We start from the raw sequence: 18,769 nt of genomic DNA on the forward strand, positions 1-18,769 counted from the left end.
AGGGACGGACCAGGACCAACCGTGCTTAGCTTCAGAGGCAAGCCAGCATTGGACTGCAGGGTGGTATGCTACTGTTTAGTAAACATAATTTACTAACGGCTCATATCATATGCCTATGTATATGCTTGTGAAAAGAAGAGATGCACTTGTAGTCAATGTCTGCTGTGGTTTTTGACCCCGTGTTTCTATCGCGAATTAGCTGTCAAGAACTGTGACAAAGCTGTTAGCTGTGAATGAAATGTCTGTTTTTGTTGACATGTTGGCCGTGAAGCCGTCTGTCAGGTAGTTGTTTTCTGTACCACTAGAGGGCAGTAGAACATCACTGTACATTGTCCTGGAATAACTTTGTAAACTCGGCAACTCATTTCTACATGAATTTACTTTGTAAATAAGGTCTAATTAATATTCGGTAAGATATTTGGTCAATTATCAGGACATTTGCATTTTTTTCTCCTATTAAAATGAAGAAATCATGTCGTGTTTAAAGATTCGAGTAGTGAATTTTGAGGAACGGTTCTATAACAATACAGAATACTACAGAATTATAGGTGCCAAACTGTTTTTGTCTTCAAGAACACAATAGTTCCATAAGGTCACAGTGAATGTCCCATCTGTTTGGAAGCAGGAACCAGGTTGAATGGATTTCTGTATAGAGCTCTCTTTGTATGTTGTTTTGGCCAAGACCGCACTGTTTCCTGTCTGCCAAATTTTACATGGGCTACTAACCCCTCCTTGTTTTTTTGCTTTCTTTCTCCTCGCTCTCTCCCACCACTCACTGGCTCCCACCTCCTCTTCAGGGCCGGAATACCGCATTTGGGGCACAGCCCCCCCCCCTTCCACACACACAAATAAAATAAAAAATCTGCTAACTCCCACTATTTCAACACGTTATGCCATGGTGTAGAGAAAAATGTGCAAGTTTATGAGATTCTACACATTCTGTCATGATGCTAAGAAAATGCATTTAAAGATAATTTCCTGCAATTCTTCACTTTTTGCCATGAGGCAGGGTGGAAAATTAGCAGTTTTTATGGTTCATCTCATGATTTTGTTCACATTTTGACATGAGGCTGAGAGTTTTACCGTTTTAAAGCTAATTTCCCTGCAATTCTACACTTTTGTAAAAAATAAAAAAAATACACTTTTTCCCTCCCCAATTACGATATTGTCTCATCGCTGCAACTCCCCAACGGGCTCGAGGGAGGCGAAGGTCGAGTCATGCGTTCTCCGAAACATGACCTGCCAATTCCGCGCTTCTTATCACCCTCCCGCTTAACCCGGAAGCCAGCTGCACCAATGTGTCACACCGTTCAACTGACGACTGAGGTCAGCCTGCAGGCGCCCGGCCCGCCACTAAGAGTCGCTAGAGCGCGATGAGACAAGTAAAGACCCCCCCCCCCTTCCCGGCCAAACCCTCCGCTTATCCGGACAACGCTGGGCCAATTGTGCGCCACCCTATGGGACTCCCGGTCACAGACGGTTCTGATACAGCCCGGGATTGAACCCGGGTCTGTAGTGACACCTTTACCACTGCGATGCAGTGCCTTAGACCGCTGTGCCATTCGGGAGGCCCAATTCTACACTTTTTGCTATCATATGCAAATGTTTTGGTGGGGGGTTTGGGGGCCCCCCTGGAGTGCACATGTGTTGGTAATCCGGCCCTGCTTCTTTTCCCTCTCTCACCCCTCACTGGTCCTGCCTGGCCCTGCATTCGGGAAGGTTGGTCTTGTGAAAAAAAATCCCTGACATCTGAGGAGCTCCCGGGATTTAGCAAGCATGCCTAGTGGTCGCAGCCTGCTCTGAGGAAACGGGGTGTACATTCGAGTCATACCAAGCAAAGCCTGCGTGTCAGTGCAGTCGACTTTACAGCTGGCTGTAAGGTTAGGAAGAACTGGCGCTACCCTTTTTTTTGTCTGAACATACATTTATACAATCTTTACAAGTATTATAAAAACTCAATTTGGAATTTTATCGGGAACTATTTTAAAGCGTTTTTACCTTGATTCGATGCTATTATTTTTGCGCGTAGAAAACTTGAGCCGAAGGCTGGGCCTTTTTAGCTGCTCTTTTTAGCTGCTCTGACTCGTCCACGTAAATTTAAACTGACTGCGGTCGCATCATTTTCCCCTCTCGACTCGGTTGGAAGCAAAAAAAGCTGGTATTTTTTGCTAAACTGTTAAATGCTTGTTTCAAAAATGGATCTGTTGAACTATCAGTACCTGGACAAAATGAACAACAACATCGGCATACTCTGCTATGAAGGTAAACACATTACTTTAATCAAATGCGTTATTTTGTTGATTTGGGAAACTGTTTTTACACGTGAAATTGCAACAACCATAATGATATAAAACATGACATTTAAAATCGCTGGTTAATTTGTTGCTTATAACTTGTCGCATTTGTTTTGTAAAAAAAAAAAAAGCTGAAATTGCATTACTTCATAAAAGTTTCATGATTTGTGTTTTAAATAAATCGGAAATATCACATCCTCCCCTACTACTGCTCTAGATGTGTTGAGTACTCATGGAATAATGTGTTTTCTATCGTAGAAGATATTAAACATATTCCAAGTATTATAGTATATATATAGTATAGCAGTAAGAGTGTTTTAACTGAAACCGTATCAACTGAAATACACTTTCACGCCAGGGGATATTTCCTCTAGAAATGTGGGAATACATCTGACCTCGTTTCCATTCTGTTGGTACCTCCCTGGCCACTACACACCAATGTTGTACTATTGAAACTAAGATTTAAAGAAACATGCCTCTTATTGAACATCAGAGGATCCGTTCATTCCTAGTGGAATTGTTATTGTTCAGTCTTGTGTGAATATCAGCTCTTACCGACACAAGCATTATTGACTCACAGGAATGATAGAGAGGATTTGCAGAATTGATCTGATTTGCTCAATATTAGATTTTTGTATTTTGACTATCTACCTGGTGGACAATTTGGTCATCCGTGTGTGTGTGTGTGTCTCTGTGTGTGTGTCTCTGTCTCTGTGTGTGTGTGTGAATATCAGGACATCTCCCCCACTGACCTAGATTCGGGTTGAGGAATTATCCCGGTTGTGTAATTAGTCAGACACACTCACCATGTCGATGTATCACTGACAGAGAGTCATTGTCTCCCTTCTTGTCCTCTGCTTTTTATTAGGTAATAAATAGTAGTAGGCTGCTCCAGACAGAGATGGACTTTACATGCTGTTTTGACTGTTGTTGCTGGTTAGGCCTATCTGTGGTCAATTGTTCCTCCATTGTGGACCATAATCACACTGTATTTACATATTTCACTCCAGCACGGTGGTTGATGAAATCCATGGGGCTTTTTTTAATGAGGAGAAGGATCATTGTGGATATTCACTATAAGCTAAGTGATGTCCTGCATTGCGTCATTACGTGTTGTTTTCCGAACAGGGTGCGAGGCAGGCGGTCATCAGGACTAGAGGGTCCAGTATGTACGGGTCTGTAGGTGTTGTGGGTAATGACTCTGAGTCTAGTGGTTCAAATACTATTTTCAAGTCATTTCAAATACTTAGTAGCTCTAGATATGCTTGATTTAGCTTTCCTGTTGCAATCAAACCAATAGAAACGTCCCTAAAGTATTAACCCTGCCCTTGTGGCACTCCAGGCTAAAAACAAAAATCATTTGAAACAGAATTTGAACCCAGGAAGGTGTGCTAAAGAGGGTGACAGTGTAGGGGTGGTGGAGGGGTCACCAGCCCTTAGCACCGTCAAACTCAACTCTGGACCTCGAAGACAGTTCCACTGTGTGTTTTCATTGTTCCCCTCTAATCAGGGACTGATTTAGAACCGAGACACCAGGTGGGTGTTAATGATCAGGTAGAACAGAAAACCATCAGTACTCTGGAACTCGTAGGGCATTGTTTCCCAGACTTGGTCCTCGGGACTCCCAAGTGGTGCACGTTTTGTGTTTTGACCTAACACTACACAGCCGATTCAGCTAATCATCAAGCTTTGATCATTTGAATCAGCTGTGTTGAATTAAGAGTTGAATCCCCCTGCCCTAGCAGCTAGCCCTCCTGTTGCTGCCCGTCACTAGCTGCCTGTCAGAGGGGTAGGCAGACATACCATGCATGCTTTCCTTCCTGGGTTCAACATGATCTCTCTCTCTCACCCAATCGCTCTCTGATCTCTCTATCGCTCAATCACTCTCTGAGATCTCTCTCGGATCCCTCTCTCTTGGCTCTCTCTCTCTGATCTCGCTCAATCACTCAGATCTCTCTCTGATCTCTGATATCGCTCAATCGCTCTCTGATATCGCTCTCTGATATCGCTCAATCGCTCAGATCTCTCTCGGATCTCTGATATCGCTCAAATCGCTCTCTGATCTCGCTCAATCACTCTCTGATATCTATCTCCTCCCTCTCGGATCTCGCATTCTCTCGCTCTCTCTCTCGCTCTGATATTAATTCAATTTAAATTCAAAGGGCTTTATTGGCATGGGAAACATATGTTTACATCTCTTACCTCTCTCTAGGTTCTCTCTCTCTCTCTAGGTTCTCTCTCTCTGATCTCTATCTCTCTTTCTGGTTTCTCTATCCGATGTCTGTGAGGTGGGAAATTGGAGACAGAGGGATGGACTGATATGTAAATAGAATGGCTCATCAGAACGACAATCACAAACCTTAAATCCACCCGCATGCCCACTTCCTGGTTTGGCTACTGCCTGCGTCACCACATTCCCTATGGGCCCTGGTCCAAAGTAGTGCACTATATAGAGCCCTGGTCCAAAGTAGTGCACTATATAGGGCCCTGGTCCGAAGTAGTGCACTACATAGGGCCCTGGTCCAAAGTAGTGCACTATATAGGGCCCTGGTCCGAAGTAGTGCACTGTATAGGGCCCTGGTCCAAAGTAGTGCACTATATAGGGAGTGGAGTGCCATTTGTAATGACATGGTCATGGCCTACATGCTGCTGCTGGTAAGGTACATTTAAACCTGCCTGTCACAGCGACAGGGCCTTAATCACTGAGTCCATCCAGCATGCTGCTTACTAAGGGGATTCTCAACATTCCATCAGTGGAATGCACAGCAGTGTCCCAACATATCAGGATCTGGCTTTCTGTAAATCACTGTGAGCTACAGAGAGAAATATCGACAGTGTCCGTGCGTGAAGCATGTTTTCTTCTTTTGGCTTTATACTCAAAGTTTGGATTTGAAATCAAACAATGACTATCAGCGCAAGACTGTCAGCTTTAATTGGAGGGTAATTTGATCCATATCGGGTGAACGGTTTAGAAGTTACAGCACTTTTTGTACATCGTCATCCCCCTATTTTAGAGGAGCAAAAGTAACGCCACAAATTCACTTGTGTATTGAAGTAGTAAAAAGTAGGGATTCAAATTTTGGTCAATTTTGCTGCCGGCTAACCGACCCTCATTAACTGATCAACAAACAGTGTTTTTTTTTTTTTTCAAAAACAGTAAAATGACGTGACCAACAGAAAATACTATCAGAGATCTGTATATAATGGCGAGATGCTTATGTTTTCCCCTTAACGATGGGAGTCGTCCCAAAATAAGCACGTAGAAACACATCGGGCTTATTTTGGACAGATTTTTGTCGAGAGTGAAACCTCTCCCTTTGCCTCTTCCTCTCTGATACCATGCATACAAAGACCAGACATTTGTCATTAATTAAGGCTTGCTATTGTTGCATGCTTCCATTAAGCTCTATCATTTTACAGTCAAAATAGACTATAGCATATTATTTAAAAACGCATGTTTTTTTTGTCTCTATTATCTTTTACCAGATCTATTGTGTTATATTCTCCTACATTAGTTTCACATTTCCACAAACTTCAAAGTGTTTCCTTTCAAATGGTACCAAGAATATGCATATCCTTGCTTCAGGGCCTGAGCTACAGGCAGTTAGATTTGGGTATGTCATTTTAGGGGCAAACTGGAAAAAAAGGGGGCGGATCCTTAAGAGGTTCATGCAACTCCTGTAATGAAACGGCTAATAATTTTCAAAATGCAAATTAGCGGAATACACAGTTCTAAACAGCCTAATATGAGCAGTTGTGACAGAGATGAAAATCTCTGTGAGAGAAACTAACAAAGATGGGGAGTCTAATAGCAACAACTGTGATGGGTTGTGAGCAGGGATGCACGATATATCGGCAAGCATATCGGAATCGGCCGTTATTAGCTAAAAACTTCCAACATCGGCATCAGCCGGAAAAAGGGGGATGTTTTCAAGCCGAAGAACACCATCCCAACCGTGAAGCACGGGGGTGGCAGCATCATGTTGTGGGGGTGCTTTGCTGCAGGAGGGACTGGTGCACTTCACAAAATAGATGGCATCATGAGGAAGAAAAATTTGATAGATTTTTTTGAAGCGACATCTCAAGACATCAGTCAGGAAGTTAAAGCTTGGTTACAAATGGGTCTTCCAAATGGACAATGACCCCAAGCATACTTCCAAAGTTGTGGCAAAATGGCTTAAGGACAACAAAGTCAAGGTATTGGAGTGGCCATCACAAAGCCCTGACCCCTATAGAAAATTTGTGGGCAGAACTGAAAAAGTGTATGAGAGCAAGGAGGCCTACACACCTGACTCAGTTACACCAGCTCTGTCAGGAGGAATGGGTCAAAATTCACCCAACTTATTGTGGGAAGCTTGTGGAAGGCTTCCTGAGACATTTGACCCAAGTTAAACAATTTAAAGGCAATGCTAACAAATACTAATTGAGTGTATGTAAACTTCTGACCCACTGGGAATGTGATGAAAGAAATAAAAGCTGAAATAAATCATTCTCTCTACTATTATTCTGACATTTCACATTCTTAAAATAAAGTGGTGATCCTAACTGACCTAAGACAGGGAATTTTTACTAGGATAAAATGTCAGGAATTGTGAAACTGAGTTTAAATGTATTTGGCTAAGGTGTATGTAAACTTCCGACTTCAACTGTTTGTGTGTGCGTGTGTGTGTGTGTGTGTGTGTCCTCTATATATATATATATATAACCTACAGTCGGGAGCTCGTGGCAAATCTGTCAGTGAAGAGCATGCAGCCAAAACAGGCCTTCCACTATATTTCAAACATGGGATAGCACAGGTCGGAAAGCAAATGGCTCCTGCTGAAACAAAAATACTTATCTGTCTGTAGACTTGGAAAATATTGAATCAACTTCCAAACTAGGCCTATTGAGCGAACAGCATTATTTTTACAAACTTAAACGAGTTGAGATCGGCTATTTGGCACGAGCGTCGGCCATTGCTGGTGAGTGAGCTGCGAATCGTTTGGTGAAACTGGAAAGTTTTCTAGGGTTGTAATTTCCTCCTGACATTGTACAATATGTGTCTCTCCTCCAACACCACACGCCGAGGATATTGATGGATTCAAGACGAGGTCGTTTTTTAATTTTTTTTAAATCTCAGATTCTCAATTTGTCAGTGTCAAAGTAGCCTGACATTTCATTCCTTTGTGCGATATTAAAAATTATTCTGCTAAAGTCTCCAGTCATGTAAAATGACACAGAAATGCATTTTTATAAAAGGCCCAATTTTTTTCCCCGGACTTTAGGCTACAAAATAATTCTGCAAGCTCCTCTACTAGTTCATCTGGAGTCTGGACCTCTATGTAAATGCGATGATGTGAATGCAATGCTTTATTATGAATTAGATTTTTCCGTTACCTCAGAGCTCCCCAGGTCACACCCCCCCCCTCCCCCCCTCTGCTCTTACTTTTTGTTCCGGCACCTTCCGATTTACAAATTTGAGCACTGTGAGGAAATCTTCATCAAATAATTGCCTCCACATTTCTATGGATGGATTTTTGCAAGGTAAGACACGCCTCATTCATAAAATATTCAGGTTTCAAACAATTATACCGTCTCCAGCTCGCCTGACGTTATACCGTCTCCAGCTCGCCTGACGTTATACCGTCTCCAGCTCGCCTGACGTTATACCGTCTCCAGCTCGCCTGACGTTATACCGGTAAGCAGGCTGTAGCACCCGAATGGGGAGGCACGCTTTAATTATGAGTTGAGATTGGGGGAAAAAAGGTTTTTAATCTTGACCCCAAGTTTTTAACATGCGATTTACATTTAGAATTGTTATTTGTTGAGCAAATGACTGGGCTGACAAAAACAGGATACACTTTTTGAGGAGCTACTCTCACGCCATCTGACATGTGGTCATGAAGCTTATGGTTGTTCTATAGACTAAATATGTATTGAACAGACTGTAGACTAAATATGTATTGAACAGACAGGGGAAGGACAGGTTGTACTGTAGACTAAATATGTATTGAACAGACAGGGGAAGGACAGGTTGTTCTATAGACTAAATATTTATTGAACAGACTGGGAAAGGACAGGTTGTACTGTAGACTAAATATGTATTGAACAGACAGGGAAAGGACATGTTGTACTGTAGACTAAATATGTATTGAACAGACAGGGAAAGGACATGTTGTACTGTAGACTAAATATGTATTGAACAGACAGGGAAAGGACAGGTTGTTCTGTAGACTAAATATGTATTGAACAGACTGGGAAAGGACAGGTTGTTCTGTAGACTAAATATGTATTCAACAGACAGGGAAAGGACAGGTTGTACTGTAGACTAAATATGTATTGAACAGACAGGGAAAGGACAGGTTGTACTGTAGACTAAATATGTATTGAACAGACAGGGAAAGGACAGGTTGTTCTGTAGACTAAATATGTATTGAACAGACTGGGAAAGGACAGGTTGTTCTGTAGACTAAATATGTATTGAACAGACTGGGAAAGGACAGGTTGTACTGTAGACTAAATATGTATTGAACAGACTGGGAAAGGACAGGTTGTTCTGTAGACTAAATCAGTGGCTGTGATTGGGCTCTGACTGTTCCAATCCGTTCCAAGCCCATTTAATGTGCTTAAGTACCAAACGGCACCCTATTTCCCTAGATAGGCCCTGGTCAGAAGTAGTGCACTATATAGGGAATAGGGCCCTGGTCAGAAGTAGTGCACTGTGTAGGGAATAGGATGTCGTTTGGGATGCAGACTGTGATTACCTCTTGATGCAGACAATCAAGTGACTGTAGATGGAGAGATTTTTTTTCACTGATGTTGTCACTGGTCAGTTAAATCAAATCAAATCAAATCACATTTTATTAGTCACATACACATGGTTAGCAGATGTTAATGCGAGTGTAGCGAAATGCTTGTGCTTCTAGTTCCGACAATGCAGTAATAACCAACAAGTAATCTAACCTAACAATTCCACAACTACTACCTTATACACACACACAAGTGTAAAGGGATAAAGAATATGTACATAAAGATATATGAATGAGTGGTGGTACAGAACGGCATGGCAAGATGCAGTAGATGGTATAGAGTACGGTATATACATATGAGATGAGTACTGTAGGGTATGTAAACATAAAGTGGCATAGTTTAAAGTGGCTAGTGGTACATGTATTACATAAAGATGGCAAGATGCAGTAGATGATATAGAGTACAGTATATACATATGAGATGGGTAATGTAGGGTATGTAAACATTATATTAAGTGGCATTGTTTAAAGTGGCTAGTGGTACATTTTTACATAATTTCCATCAATTCCCATTTTTAAAGTGGCTGGAGTTGAGTCAGTATGTTGGCAGCGGCCGCTAAATGTTAGTGGTGGCTGTTTAACAGTCTGATGGCCTTGAGATAGAAGCTGTTTTTCAGTCTCTCGGTCCCTGCTTTGATGCACCTGTACTGACCTCGCCTTCTGGATGATAGCGGGGTGAACAGGCAGTGGCTTGGGTGGTTGTTGTCCTTGATGATCTTTATGGCCTTCCTGTGACATCGGGTGGTGTAGGTGTCCTGGAGGGCAGGTAGTTTGCCCCTGGTGATGCGTTCTGCAGACCTCACTACCCTCTGGAGAGCCTTACGGTTGTGGGCGGAGCAGTTGCCGTACCAGGCGGTGATACAGCCCGACAGGATGCTCTCGATTGTGCATCTGTAGAAGTTTGTGAGTGCTTTTGGTGACAAGCCGAATTTCTTCAGCCTCCTGAGGTTGAAGAGGCGCTGCTGCGCCTTCTTCACAACGCTGTCTGTGTGGGTGGACCAATTCAGTTTGTCCGTGATGTGTACACCGAGGAACTTAAAACTTTCCACCTTCTCCACTACTGACCCGTCAATGTGGATAGGGGGGTGCTCCCTCTGCTGTTTCCTGAAGTCCACAATCATCTCCTTTGTTTTGTTGACGTTGAGTGTGAGGTTATTTTCCTGACACCACACTCCGAGGGCCCTCACCTCCTCCCTGTAGGCCGTCTCGTCGTTGTTGGTAATCAAGCCTACCACTGTAGTGTCATCCGCAAACTTGATGATTGAGTTGGAGGCGTGCATGGCCACGCAGTCGTGGGTGAACAGGGAGTACAGGAGAGGGCTCAGAACGCACCCTTGTGGGGCCCCAGTGTTGAGGATCAGCGGGGTGGAGATGTTGTTACCTACCCTCACCACCTGGGGGCGGCCCGTCAGGAAGTCCAGGACCCAGTTGCACAGGGCGGGGTCGAGACCCAGGGTCTCGAGCTTGATGACGAGTTTGGAGGGTACTATGGTGTTAAATGCTGAGCTGTAATCGATGAACAGCATTCTCACATGGGTATTCCTCTTGTCCAGATGGGTTAGGGCAGTGTGCAGTGTGGTTGCGATTGCGTCGTCTGTGGACCTATTGGGTCGGTAAGCAAATTGGAGTGGGTCTAGGGTGTCCGGTAGGGTGGAGGTGATATGGTCCTTGACTAGTCTCTCAAAGCACTTCATGATGACGGAAGTGAGTGCTACGGGGCGGTAGTCGTTTAGCTCAGTTACCTTAGCTTTCTTGGGAACAGGAACAATGGTGGCCCTCTTGAAGCATGTGGGAACAGCAGACTGGGATAAGGATTGATTGAATATGTCCGTAAACACACCAGCCAGCTGGTCTGCGCATGCTCTGAGGACGCGGCTGGGAATGCCGTCTGGGCCTGCAGCCTTGCGAGGGTTAACACGTTTAAACACGTTTAAACATCTCTCCCCAGTACCTGCTCTCTCCTTGGTCATTCAGCAAGGCTGGCGACTAGAGAATAGCTGTTGCTCTCGCTCTCAATTCAATTCAAAGGGCTTTATTGGCGTGGTTAAGCATATGGTTACATTGCTCTCGCTCTCCCTCTCCCCTGCCCTCTCTCCTATTCCCTATATAGTACACTACTTTAGACCAGGGCCCTATATAGTGCACGACTTTAGACCAGGGCCCTATTCCCAATATAGTGCACGACTTTAGACCAGGGCCCTATTCCCTACATAGTGCACGACTTTAGCCCAGGGCCCTATTCCCTATATAGTGCACTACTTTAGACCCTATTCCCTATATAGTGCACTACTTTAGACCAGGGCCCTATTCCCTATATAGTGCACGACTTTAGACCAGGGCCCTATTCCCTATATAGTGCACGACTTTAGACCAGGGCCCTATTCCCTATATAGTGCACTACTTTAGACCAGAGCCCTATTCCCTATATAGTGCACGACTTTAGACCAGGGCCCTATTCCCTATATAGTGCACTACTTTAGACCAGAGCCCTATTCCCTATATAGTGCACTACTTTAGACCAGGGACCATAGGTAGTGCAGGCCTCTCCACTGAGGGACAGTGTCAGGGCCGTATTCATAAAGAATCTCAGATTAGGAGTGCTGATGTAGGATCAGCCCCCCCCCCCATGTCGATGTGAATTTGTTTATTATCTGAAATCCCAAAATGATCCCAGATCAGCATTTCTCCTCGTGCTCTGTCGTGGTCACTGTCCGCACTACCGGGTCCAGCAGAATGCCTTCTGCCTCCATCTCTGTCCACTCCGCCGCCCGGCTAGTCACGTGACCCGATGACAGGACAGAATCCATCTCTACCCAGGAGCTACATTGTGCTGTGAACTTACTGTATCTGTTTAAGTCTGTCCCAGTCACTCCGGACCACAGCAGCAAGGCCGCAGACTGATCACTGAGCTATTTTTGGTATGCAGCTCTGAAGGAGAGGGGGAGCACATGTCTAGTAGTCTATTCCAGAGTGGAGAGACTGGCTGTCTGGACCTGTGGACAGAGTAGAGAGACTGGCTGTCTGGACCTGTGGACAGAGTAGAGAGACTGGCTGTCTGGACCTGTGGACAGAGTAGAGAGACTGGCTGTCTGGACCTGTGGATAGAGTAGAGAGACTGGCTGTCTGGACCTGTGGATAGAGTAGAGAGACTGGCTGTCTGGACCTGTGGATAGAGTAGAGAGACTGGCTGTCTGGACCTGTGGATAGAGTAGAGAGACTGGCTGTCTGGACCTGTGGACAGAGTAGAGAGACTGGCTGTCTGGACCTGTGGATAGAGTAGAGAGACTGGCTGTCTGGACCTGTGGATAGAGTAGAGAGACTGGCTGTCTGGACCTGTGGATAGAGTAGAGAGACTGGCTGTCTGGACCTGTGGATAGAGTAGAGAGACTGGCTGTCTGGACCTGTGGATAGAGTAGAGAGACTGGCTGTCTGGACCTGTGGATAGAGTAGAGAGACTGGCTGTCTGGACCTGTGGATAGAGTAGAGAGACTGGCTGTCTGGACCTGTGGATAGAGTAGAGAGACTGGCTGTCTGGACCTGTGGACAGAGTAGAGACTGGCTGTCTGGACCTGTGGACAGAGTAGAGACTGGCTGTCTGGACCTGTGGACAGAGTAGAGAGACTGGCTGTCTGGACCTGTGGATAGAGTAGAGAGACTGGCTGTCTGGACCTGTGGATAGAGTAGAGAGACTGGCTGTCTGGACCTGTGGATAGAGTAGAGAGACTGGCTGTCTGGACCTGTGGACAGAGTAGAGACTGGCTGTCTGGACCTGTGGACAGAGTAGAGACTGGCTGTCTGGACCTGTGGACAGAGTAGAGAGACTGGCTGTCTGGACCTGTGGATAGAGTAGAGAGACTAGCTGTCTGGACCTGTGGACAGAGTAGAGACTAGCTGTCTGGACCTGTGGACAGAGTAGAGACTGGCTGTCTGGACCTGTGGACAGAGTAGAGAGACTGGCTGTCTGGACCTGTGGACAGAGTAGAGAGACTGGCTGTCTGGACCTGTGGACAGAGTAGAGAGACTGGCTGTCTGGACCTGTGGACAGAGTAGAGAGACTGGCTGTCTGGACCTGTGGACAGAGTAGAGAGACTGGCTGTCTGGACCTGTGGACAGAGTAGAGAGACTGGCTGTCTGGACCTGTGGACAGAGTAGAGAGACTGGCTGTCTGGACCTGTGGACAGAGTAGAGAGACTGGCTGTCTGGACCTGTGGACAGAGTAGAGAGACTGGCTGTCTGGACATAATAAGTATAGATGTTTAACTAATAAGGATTTAGAGAAGTTGGACTGAGACAGAAAGTAGCACAGAAGCTGCTATCTCCTTTCAATTCAATTTCATTTCAAATTCAATTCAAGGGTGCTTTAGTGGCATGGGGAAACATATGTTAACATTGCCAAAGCAAGTGAAAATAGATAATAAAGAAAAGTGAAATAAACCACACATGTACTGGTAACGTTACACTCACAAAAGTTGTAAAATAGTGTAGACATTTCAAATGTTATATGAATTGCAATGTTGTAACAATATGTAAATAGTTAAAGTACAAAAGGGAAAATAGATAAACATAAATATGGGTTGTATTTACAATGGTGTTTGTTCTTCACTGGTTGACCTTTTCTTGTGGCAACAGGTCACAAATCTTGCTGCTGTGATTGCACACTGTGGTATTTCACCCAGTAGATATGGAGTTTATCAAAATCGGGTTTTTTTTCAAATTCTTTGTGGATCTGTGTAATCTGAGGGAAATATGTCTCTCTAATATGGTCATACATTTGGCAGGAGGTTAGGAAGTGCAGCTCAGTTTCCACCTCATTTTGTGGGCAGTGTGCACATAGCCAGTCTTCTCTTGAGAGCCAGGTCTGCTGAGGGAGTCCTCTCTCTGTCTTCTCTTGAGAGACAGGTCTGCTGAGGGAGGCCTCTCTCTGTCTTCTCTTGAGAGACAGGTCTGCTGAGGGAGGCCTCTCTCTGTCTTCTCTTGAGACACAGGTCTGCTCAGGGAGGCCTCTTTCTGTCTTCTCTTGAGACACAGGTCTGCTGAGGGAGGCCTCTCTCTGTCTTCTCTTGAGAGACAGGTCTGCTGAGGGAGGCCTCTCTCTGTCTTCTCTTGAGAGACAGGTCTGCTGAGGGAGGCCTCTCTCTGTCTTCTCTTGAGAGACAGGTCTGCTGAGGGAGGCCTCTCTCTGTCTTCTCTTGAGACACAGGTCTGCTGAGGGAGGCCCCTCTCTGTCTTCTCTTGAGAGACAGGTCTGCTGAGGGAGGCCTCTTTCTGTCTTCTCTTGAGACACAGGTCTGCTGAGGGAGGCCTCTCTCTGTCTTCTCTTGAGAGACAGGTCTGCTGAGGGAGACATCTCCCATCTCTGTCTTTGATGGATAACTACTTTGTTATAACACCTTTCTATGACCTAAGGTCTTGTTTGGTTCAGCCAGTCCAACCATAGCTCTGTGACCACCTGTGTCCTGGGCCTCTTACCCTGGCTGGCCTGTCATTGGCTCCGTCCGGTTGTTGTCATCTGCTGTGGCTCTGCTGGGTTGAACTGGCTTCACTTCCTGCCCCTGCTAGCTGAGTTTAAAGTGTCTTAACTCTCTCTGAGCCAGCCCCTGCTAGCTGAGTTTAAAGTGTCTCAACTCTCTGAGCCAGCCCCAGCCTGCCTGCTGGGGGAATGCTGACTGTCCCTTTTCCTGCTGAACAGGAGAAAAATGCGTGCGTGCGTGTGTGTGTGTGTGTGTGCTCGCTCGCGCTCTGTGGAGAGGTGAGAACCTATCGAGCTATAGGCCTTTGTTGTCCCACTCCCAACGGCTGCCATTCTCTTTCTGTTGATATACGTGTGATTAGTTGAGGGCTTCGGTGGGTAGCGTACGTATAGCCTGCCTTCCTAGATCTGTCTGTACTGTCATGCTGACTCTTTTTGGCACAGGACTGGGTAAAACCACACAAACAGGACTGGGTAAAACCACACAAACAGGACTGGGTAAAACCACACAAACAGGACTGGGTAAAACCACACAAACAGGACTGGGTAAAACCACACAAACAGGACTGGGTAAAACCACACAAACAGGACTGGGTAAAACCACACAAACAGGACTGGTAGCATTATTTTATGCTACACTAATAAAATAAAATCATGGAGATGGACGGCTTGGTTAGCGCTAGCTGGAGATGACCGGCTTGGTTAGCGCTAGCTGGAGATGACCGGCTTGGTTAGCGCTAGCTGGAGATGACCGGCTTGGTTAGCGCAAGCTGGAGATGACCGGCTTGGTTAGCGCTAGCTGGAGATGACCGGCTTGGTTAGCGCTAGCTGGAGATGACCGGCTTGGTTAGCGCAAGCTGGAGATGGACGGCTTGGTTAGCGTAAGCTGGAGATGACCGGCTTGGTTAGCGCTAGCTGGAGATGACCGGCTTGGTTAGCGCTAGCTGGAGATGACCGGCTTGGTTAGCGCTAGCTGGAGATGGGCGGCTTGGTTAGCGCTAGCTGGAGATGGGCGGCTTGGTTTGCGCTAGCTGGAGATGGGCGGCTTGGTTAGCGCTAGCTGGAGATGACCGGCTTGGTTAGCGTTAGCTGGAGATGACCGGCTTGGTTAGCGCTAGCTGGAGATGGGCGGCTTGGTTAGCGCTAGCTGGAGATGGGCGGCTTGGTTAGCGCTAGCTGGAGATGACCGGCTTGGTTAGCGCTAGCTGGAGATGGGCGGCTTGGTTAGCGCTAGCTGGAGATGGGCGGCTTGGTTTGCGCTAGCTGGAGATGGGTGGCTTGGTTAGCGCTAGCTGGAGATGACCGGCTTGGTTAGCGTTAGCTGGAGATGACCGGCTTGGTTAGCGTTAGCTGGAGATGACCGGCTTGGTTAGCGCTAGCTGGAGATGACCGGCTTGGTTAGCGCTAGCTGGAGATGGGCGGCTTGGTTAGCGCTAGCTGGAGATGGGCGGCTTGGTTAGCGCTAGCTGGAGATGGGCGGCTTGGTTAGCGCTAGCTGGAGATGGGCGGCTTGGTTAGCGCTAGCTGGAGATGGGCGGCTTGGTTAGCGCTAGCTGGAGATGGGCGGCTTGGTTAGCGCTAGCTGGAGATGGGCGGCTTGGTTAGCGCTAGCTGGAGATGGGCGGCTTGGTTAGCGCTAGCTGGAGATGGGCGGCTTGGTTAGCGCTAGCTGGAGATGGGCGGCTTGGTTAGCGCTAGCTAGCACAGGGGAACAAGAGGGCATTGTTTCGTGTTTGTTTTGACTCTTGTTTTATGTAACTGACATTCATGTGTTTCTAAGTATTTATAAAAGGCATCCACATGCCAGGGACTCAGTTTAGGTTACAGAGAATGTAGGCCATAAATATAATTTAACAGAGACATAGGGTCAATGTTTAGTTTCTGCTAAGAGAGGGTTGGGGGGGTGTTTGAGGTTCTCCCCTCTCTGAGCCTCTGTAACTCCAGCCTTCCCGTCGTGTTTGAAGTCCGCCCGAGGGCTCTCTCTCCCTCTCATCATGTAGAACTTAATAAGAGTCTTTGAGTAGATCAAACACGCAGTGTTTCCCCTGACACAGATCTTTGTTTCATACCGCTCTGCTCTGCTCAGACGACAGCTTACCTTACTACTGTACAATAAAGGTTGACTGAGCTGTTGTTGGGCTTCACTTTGTTGTGTCATGCTCAAAGAGGAAAGGGCCTTCCTCGAATTGTTGCCACAAAGTTGGAAGCACAGAATCGTCTAGAATGTCATTGTATGCTGTAGCGTTAAGATTTCCCTTCACTGGAACTAAGGGGCCCGAACCATGAAAAACATTATTCAATTATTCTTCCGCCACCAAACTTTACAGTTGGAGCTTTGCATTTGGGCAGGTTGCATTCTCCTGGCATCCATCAAACCCAGATTCGTCTGTCGGACTGCCAGATGGTGAAGTGTGATTCATCACTCCAGAGAACACATTTCCACTGTTCCAGAGTAAAATGGCGGCGAGCTTTACACCACTCCAGCCGACGCTTGGCATTGCGCATGGTGATCTTAGGCTTGAGCCGTTGTTGCTCCTAGACGTTTCCACTTCACAATAACAGCACTTACAGTTGATCGGGGGCAGCTCTAGCAGGGGCAGAAAATTGACCAAATTACTGCCTATGTTTGTCTATGGAGATTGCATGGCTGTGCGCTCGATTTTATACACCCGTCACCAACAGGTGTGGATAAAATTTGAAGAGGTGTCCACATACTTTTGTGCATATATAGTTGTGTGTGTGTTATTTTTATACAGTTTAGCTAAATACATTTAAACTCAGTTTTTCACAATTCCTGAAAATTCCCTGTTTTAGGTCAGTTAGGTTCACCACTTTATTTTAAGAATGTGAAATGTCAGAATTATACTTGGGAATTATTTATTTATTTAGGCTTTTATTTCTTTCATCGCAATCCCAGTGGGTCAGAAGTTTACATGCACTCAATTAGTATTTGGTAGCATTGCCTTTTATATTGTTTAACTTGGATCAAATGTTTCGTGTAGCCTTCCACAAGCTTCCCACAATAAGTTGGGTGAATTTTGGCCCATTCCTCCTGACAGAGCTGGTGTAACCGAGTCAGGTTTCCTTGCTCGCACACGCTTTTTCAGTTCTGCCCATACATTTTCTATAGGATTGAGATCAGGGCTTTGTGATGGCGACTCAATACCTTGACTTTGTTGTCCTTGAGCCATTTTGCCACAACTTTGGAAGTATGCTTGGGGTCATTGTCCATTTGGAAGACCCATTTGCGGCCAAGCTTTAACTTCCTGACTGATGTCTTGAGATGTTGCTTCAATATATCCACATAATTTTCCATTCTCATGATGCCATCTATTTTGTGAAGTGCACCAGTCCCTCCTGCAGCAAAGCACCCCCACAACATGATGCTGCCCATGCTTCACGGTTGGGATGGTGTTCTTCGGCTTGCAAGCATCCCCCTTTTTCCTCCAAACATAACGATGGTCATTATGGCCAGTCAGTTCTATTTTTTTTTCATCAGACCTGAGGACATTTCTCCAAAAAGTACCATCTTTGTCCCCATGTGCAGTTGCAAACCTTAGTCTGGCTTTTTTATGGCGGTTTTGGAGCAGTGGCTTCTTCCTTGCTGAGCGGCCTTTCAGGTTATGTCGATATAGGACTCGTTTTACTGTGGATATAGATACTTTTGTACCTGTTTCCTCCAGCATCTTCACAAGGTCCTTTGCTGCTGTTCTGGGATTGATTTACCCTTTTCGCACCAAAGTACGTTAATCTCTAGGAGACAGAACGTGTCTCCTTCCTGAGCGGTATGACGGCTGCGTGGTCCCATGATGTTTAGACTTGCGTACTATTGTTTGTACAGATGAACGTGGTACCTTCAGGCGTTTGGAAATTGCTCCCAAGGATGAACCAGACTTGTGGCGGTCTACAACTTTTCTTCTGAGGTCTTGGCTGATTTCTTTTGATTTTCCCATGATGTCAAGCAAAGAGGCACTGAGTTTGAAGGTAGGCCTTGAAATACATCCACAGGTAAACCTCCAATTGACTCAAATGATGTCAATTAGCCTATCAGAAGCTTCTAAAGCCATGACATCATTTCCTGGAATTTTCCAAATTGTTTAAAGGCACAGTCAACTTAGTGTAGGTAAACTTCTGACCCACTGGAATTGTGATACAGTGAATTATAAGTGAAATAATCTGTCTGTAAACAATTGTTGGAAAAATGACTTGTGTCATGC

At 45.7% G+C, this 18,769-nt stretch overlaps 1 protein-coding gene across 2 annotated transcripts in view; it reads left to right on the plus strand.

Moving 5' to 3' along the window:
- vgll4b (vestigial-like family member 4b) overlaps positions 1 to 18,769 on the plus strand; it is a 115,112-nt gene that overhangs the window by 45,205 nt on the left and 51,138 nt on the right. Inside the window, exon 1 of one of the 2 annotated variants that reach the window (XM_071336921.1) lies at positions 1,732 to 2,262. The exons of the other annotated variant lie outside the window; for it this stretch is intronic. Within the exon in view, the coding sequence (XP_071193022.1) occupies positions 2,181 to 2,262 (82 nt within the window). The 5' untranslated portion in view covers positions 1,732 to 2,180. Of the gene's footprint in view, positions 1 to 1,731; positions 2,263 to 18,769 lie in introns of those variants that run through there. 2 annotated transcript variants of the gene reach the window in all.

This window comes from Salvelinus alpinus, chromosome 12, assembly GCF_045679555.1.
Source record: "Salvelinus alpinus chromosome 12, SLU_Salpinus.1, whole genome shotgun sequence".
NCBI classification, from domain to species: Eukaryota; Metazoa; Chordata; class Actinopteri; order Salmoniformes; family Salmonidae; genus Salvelinus; species Salvelinus alpinus.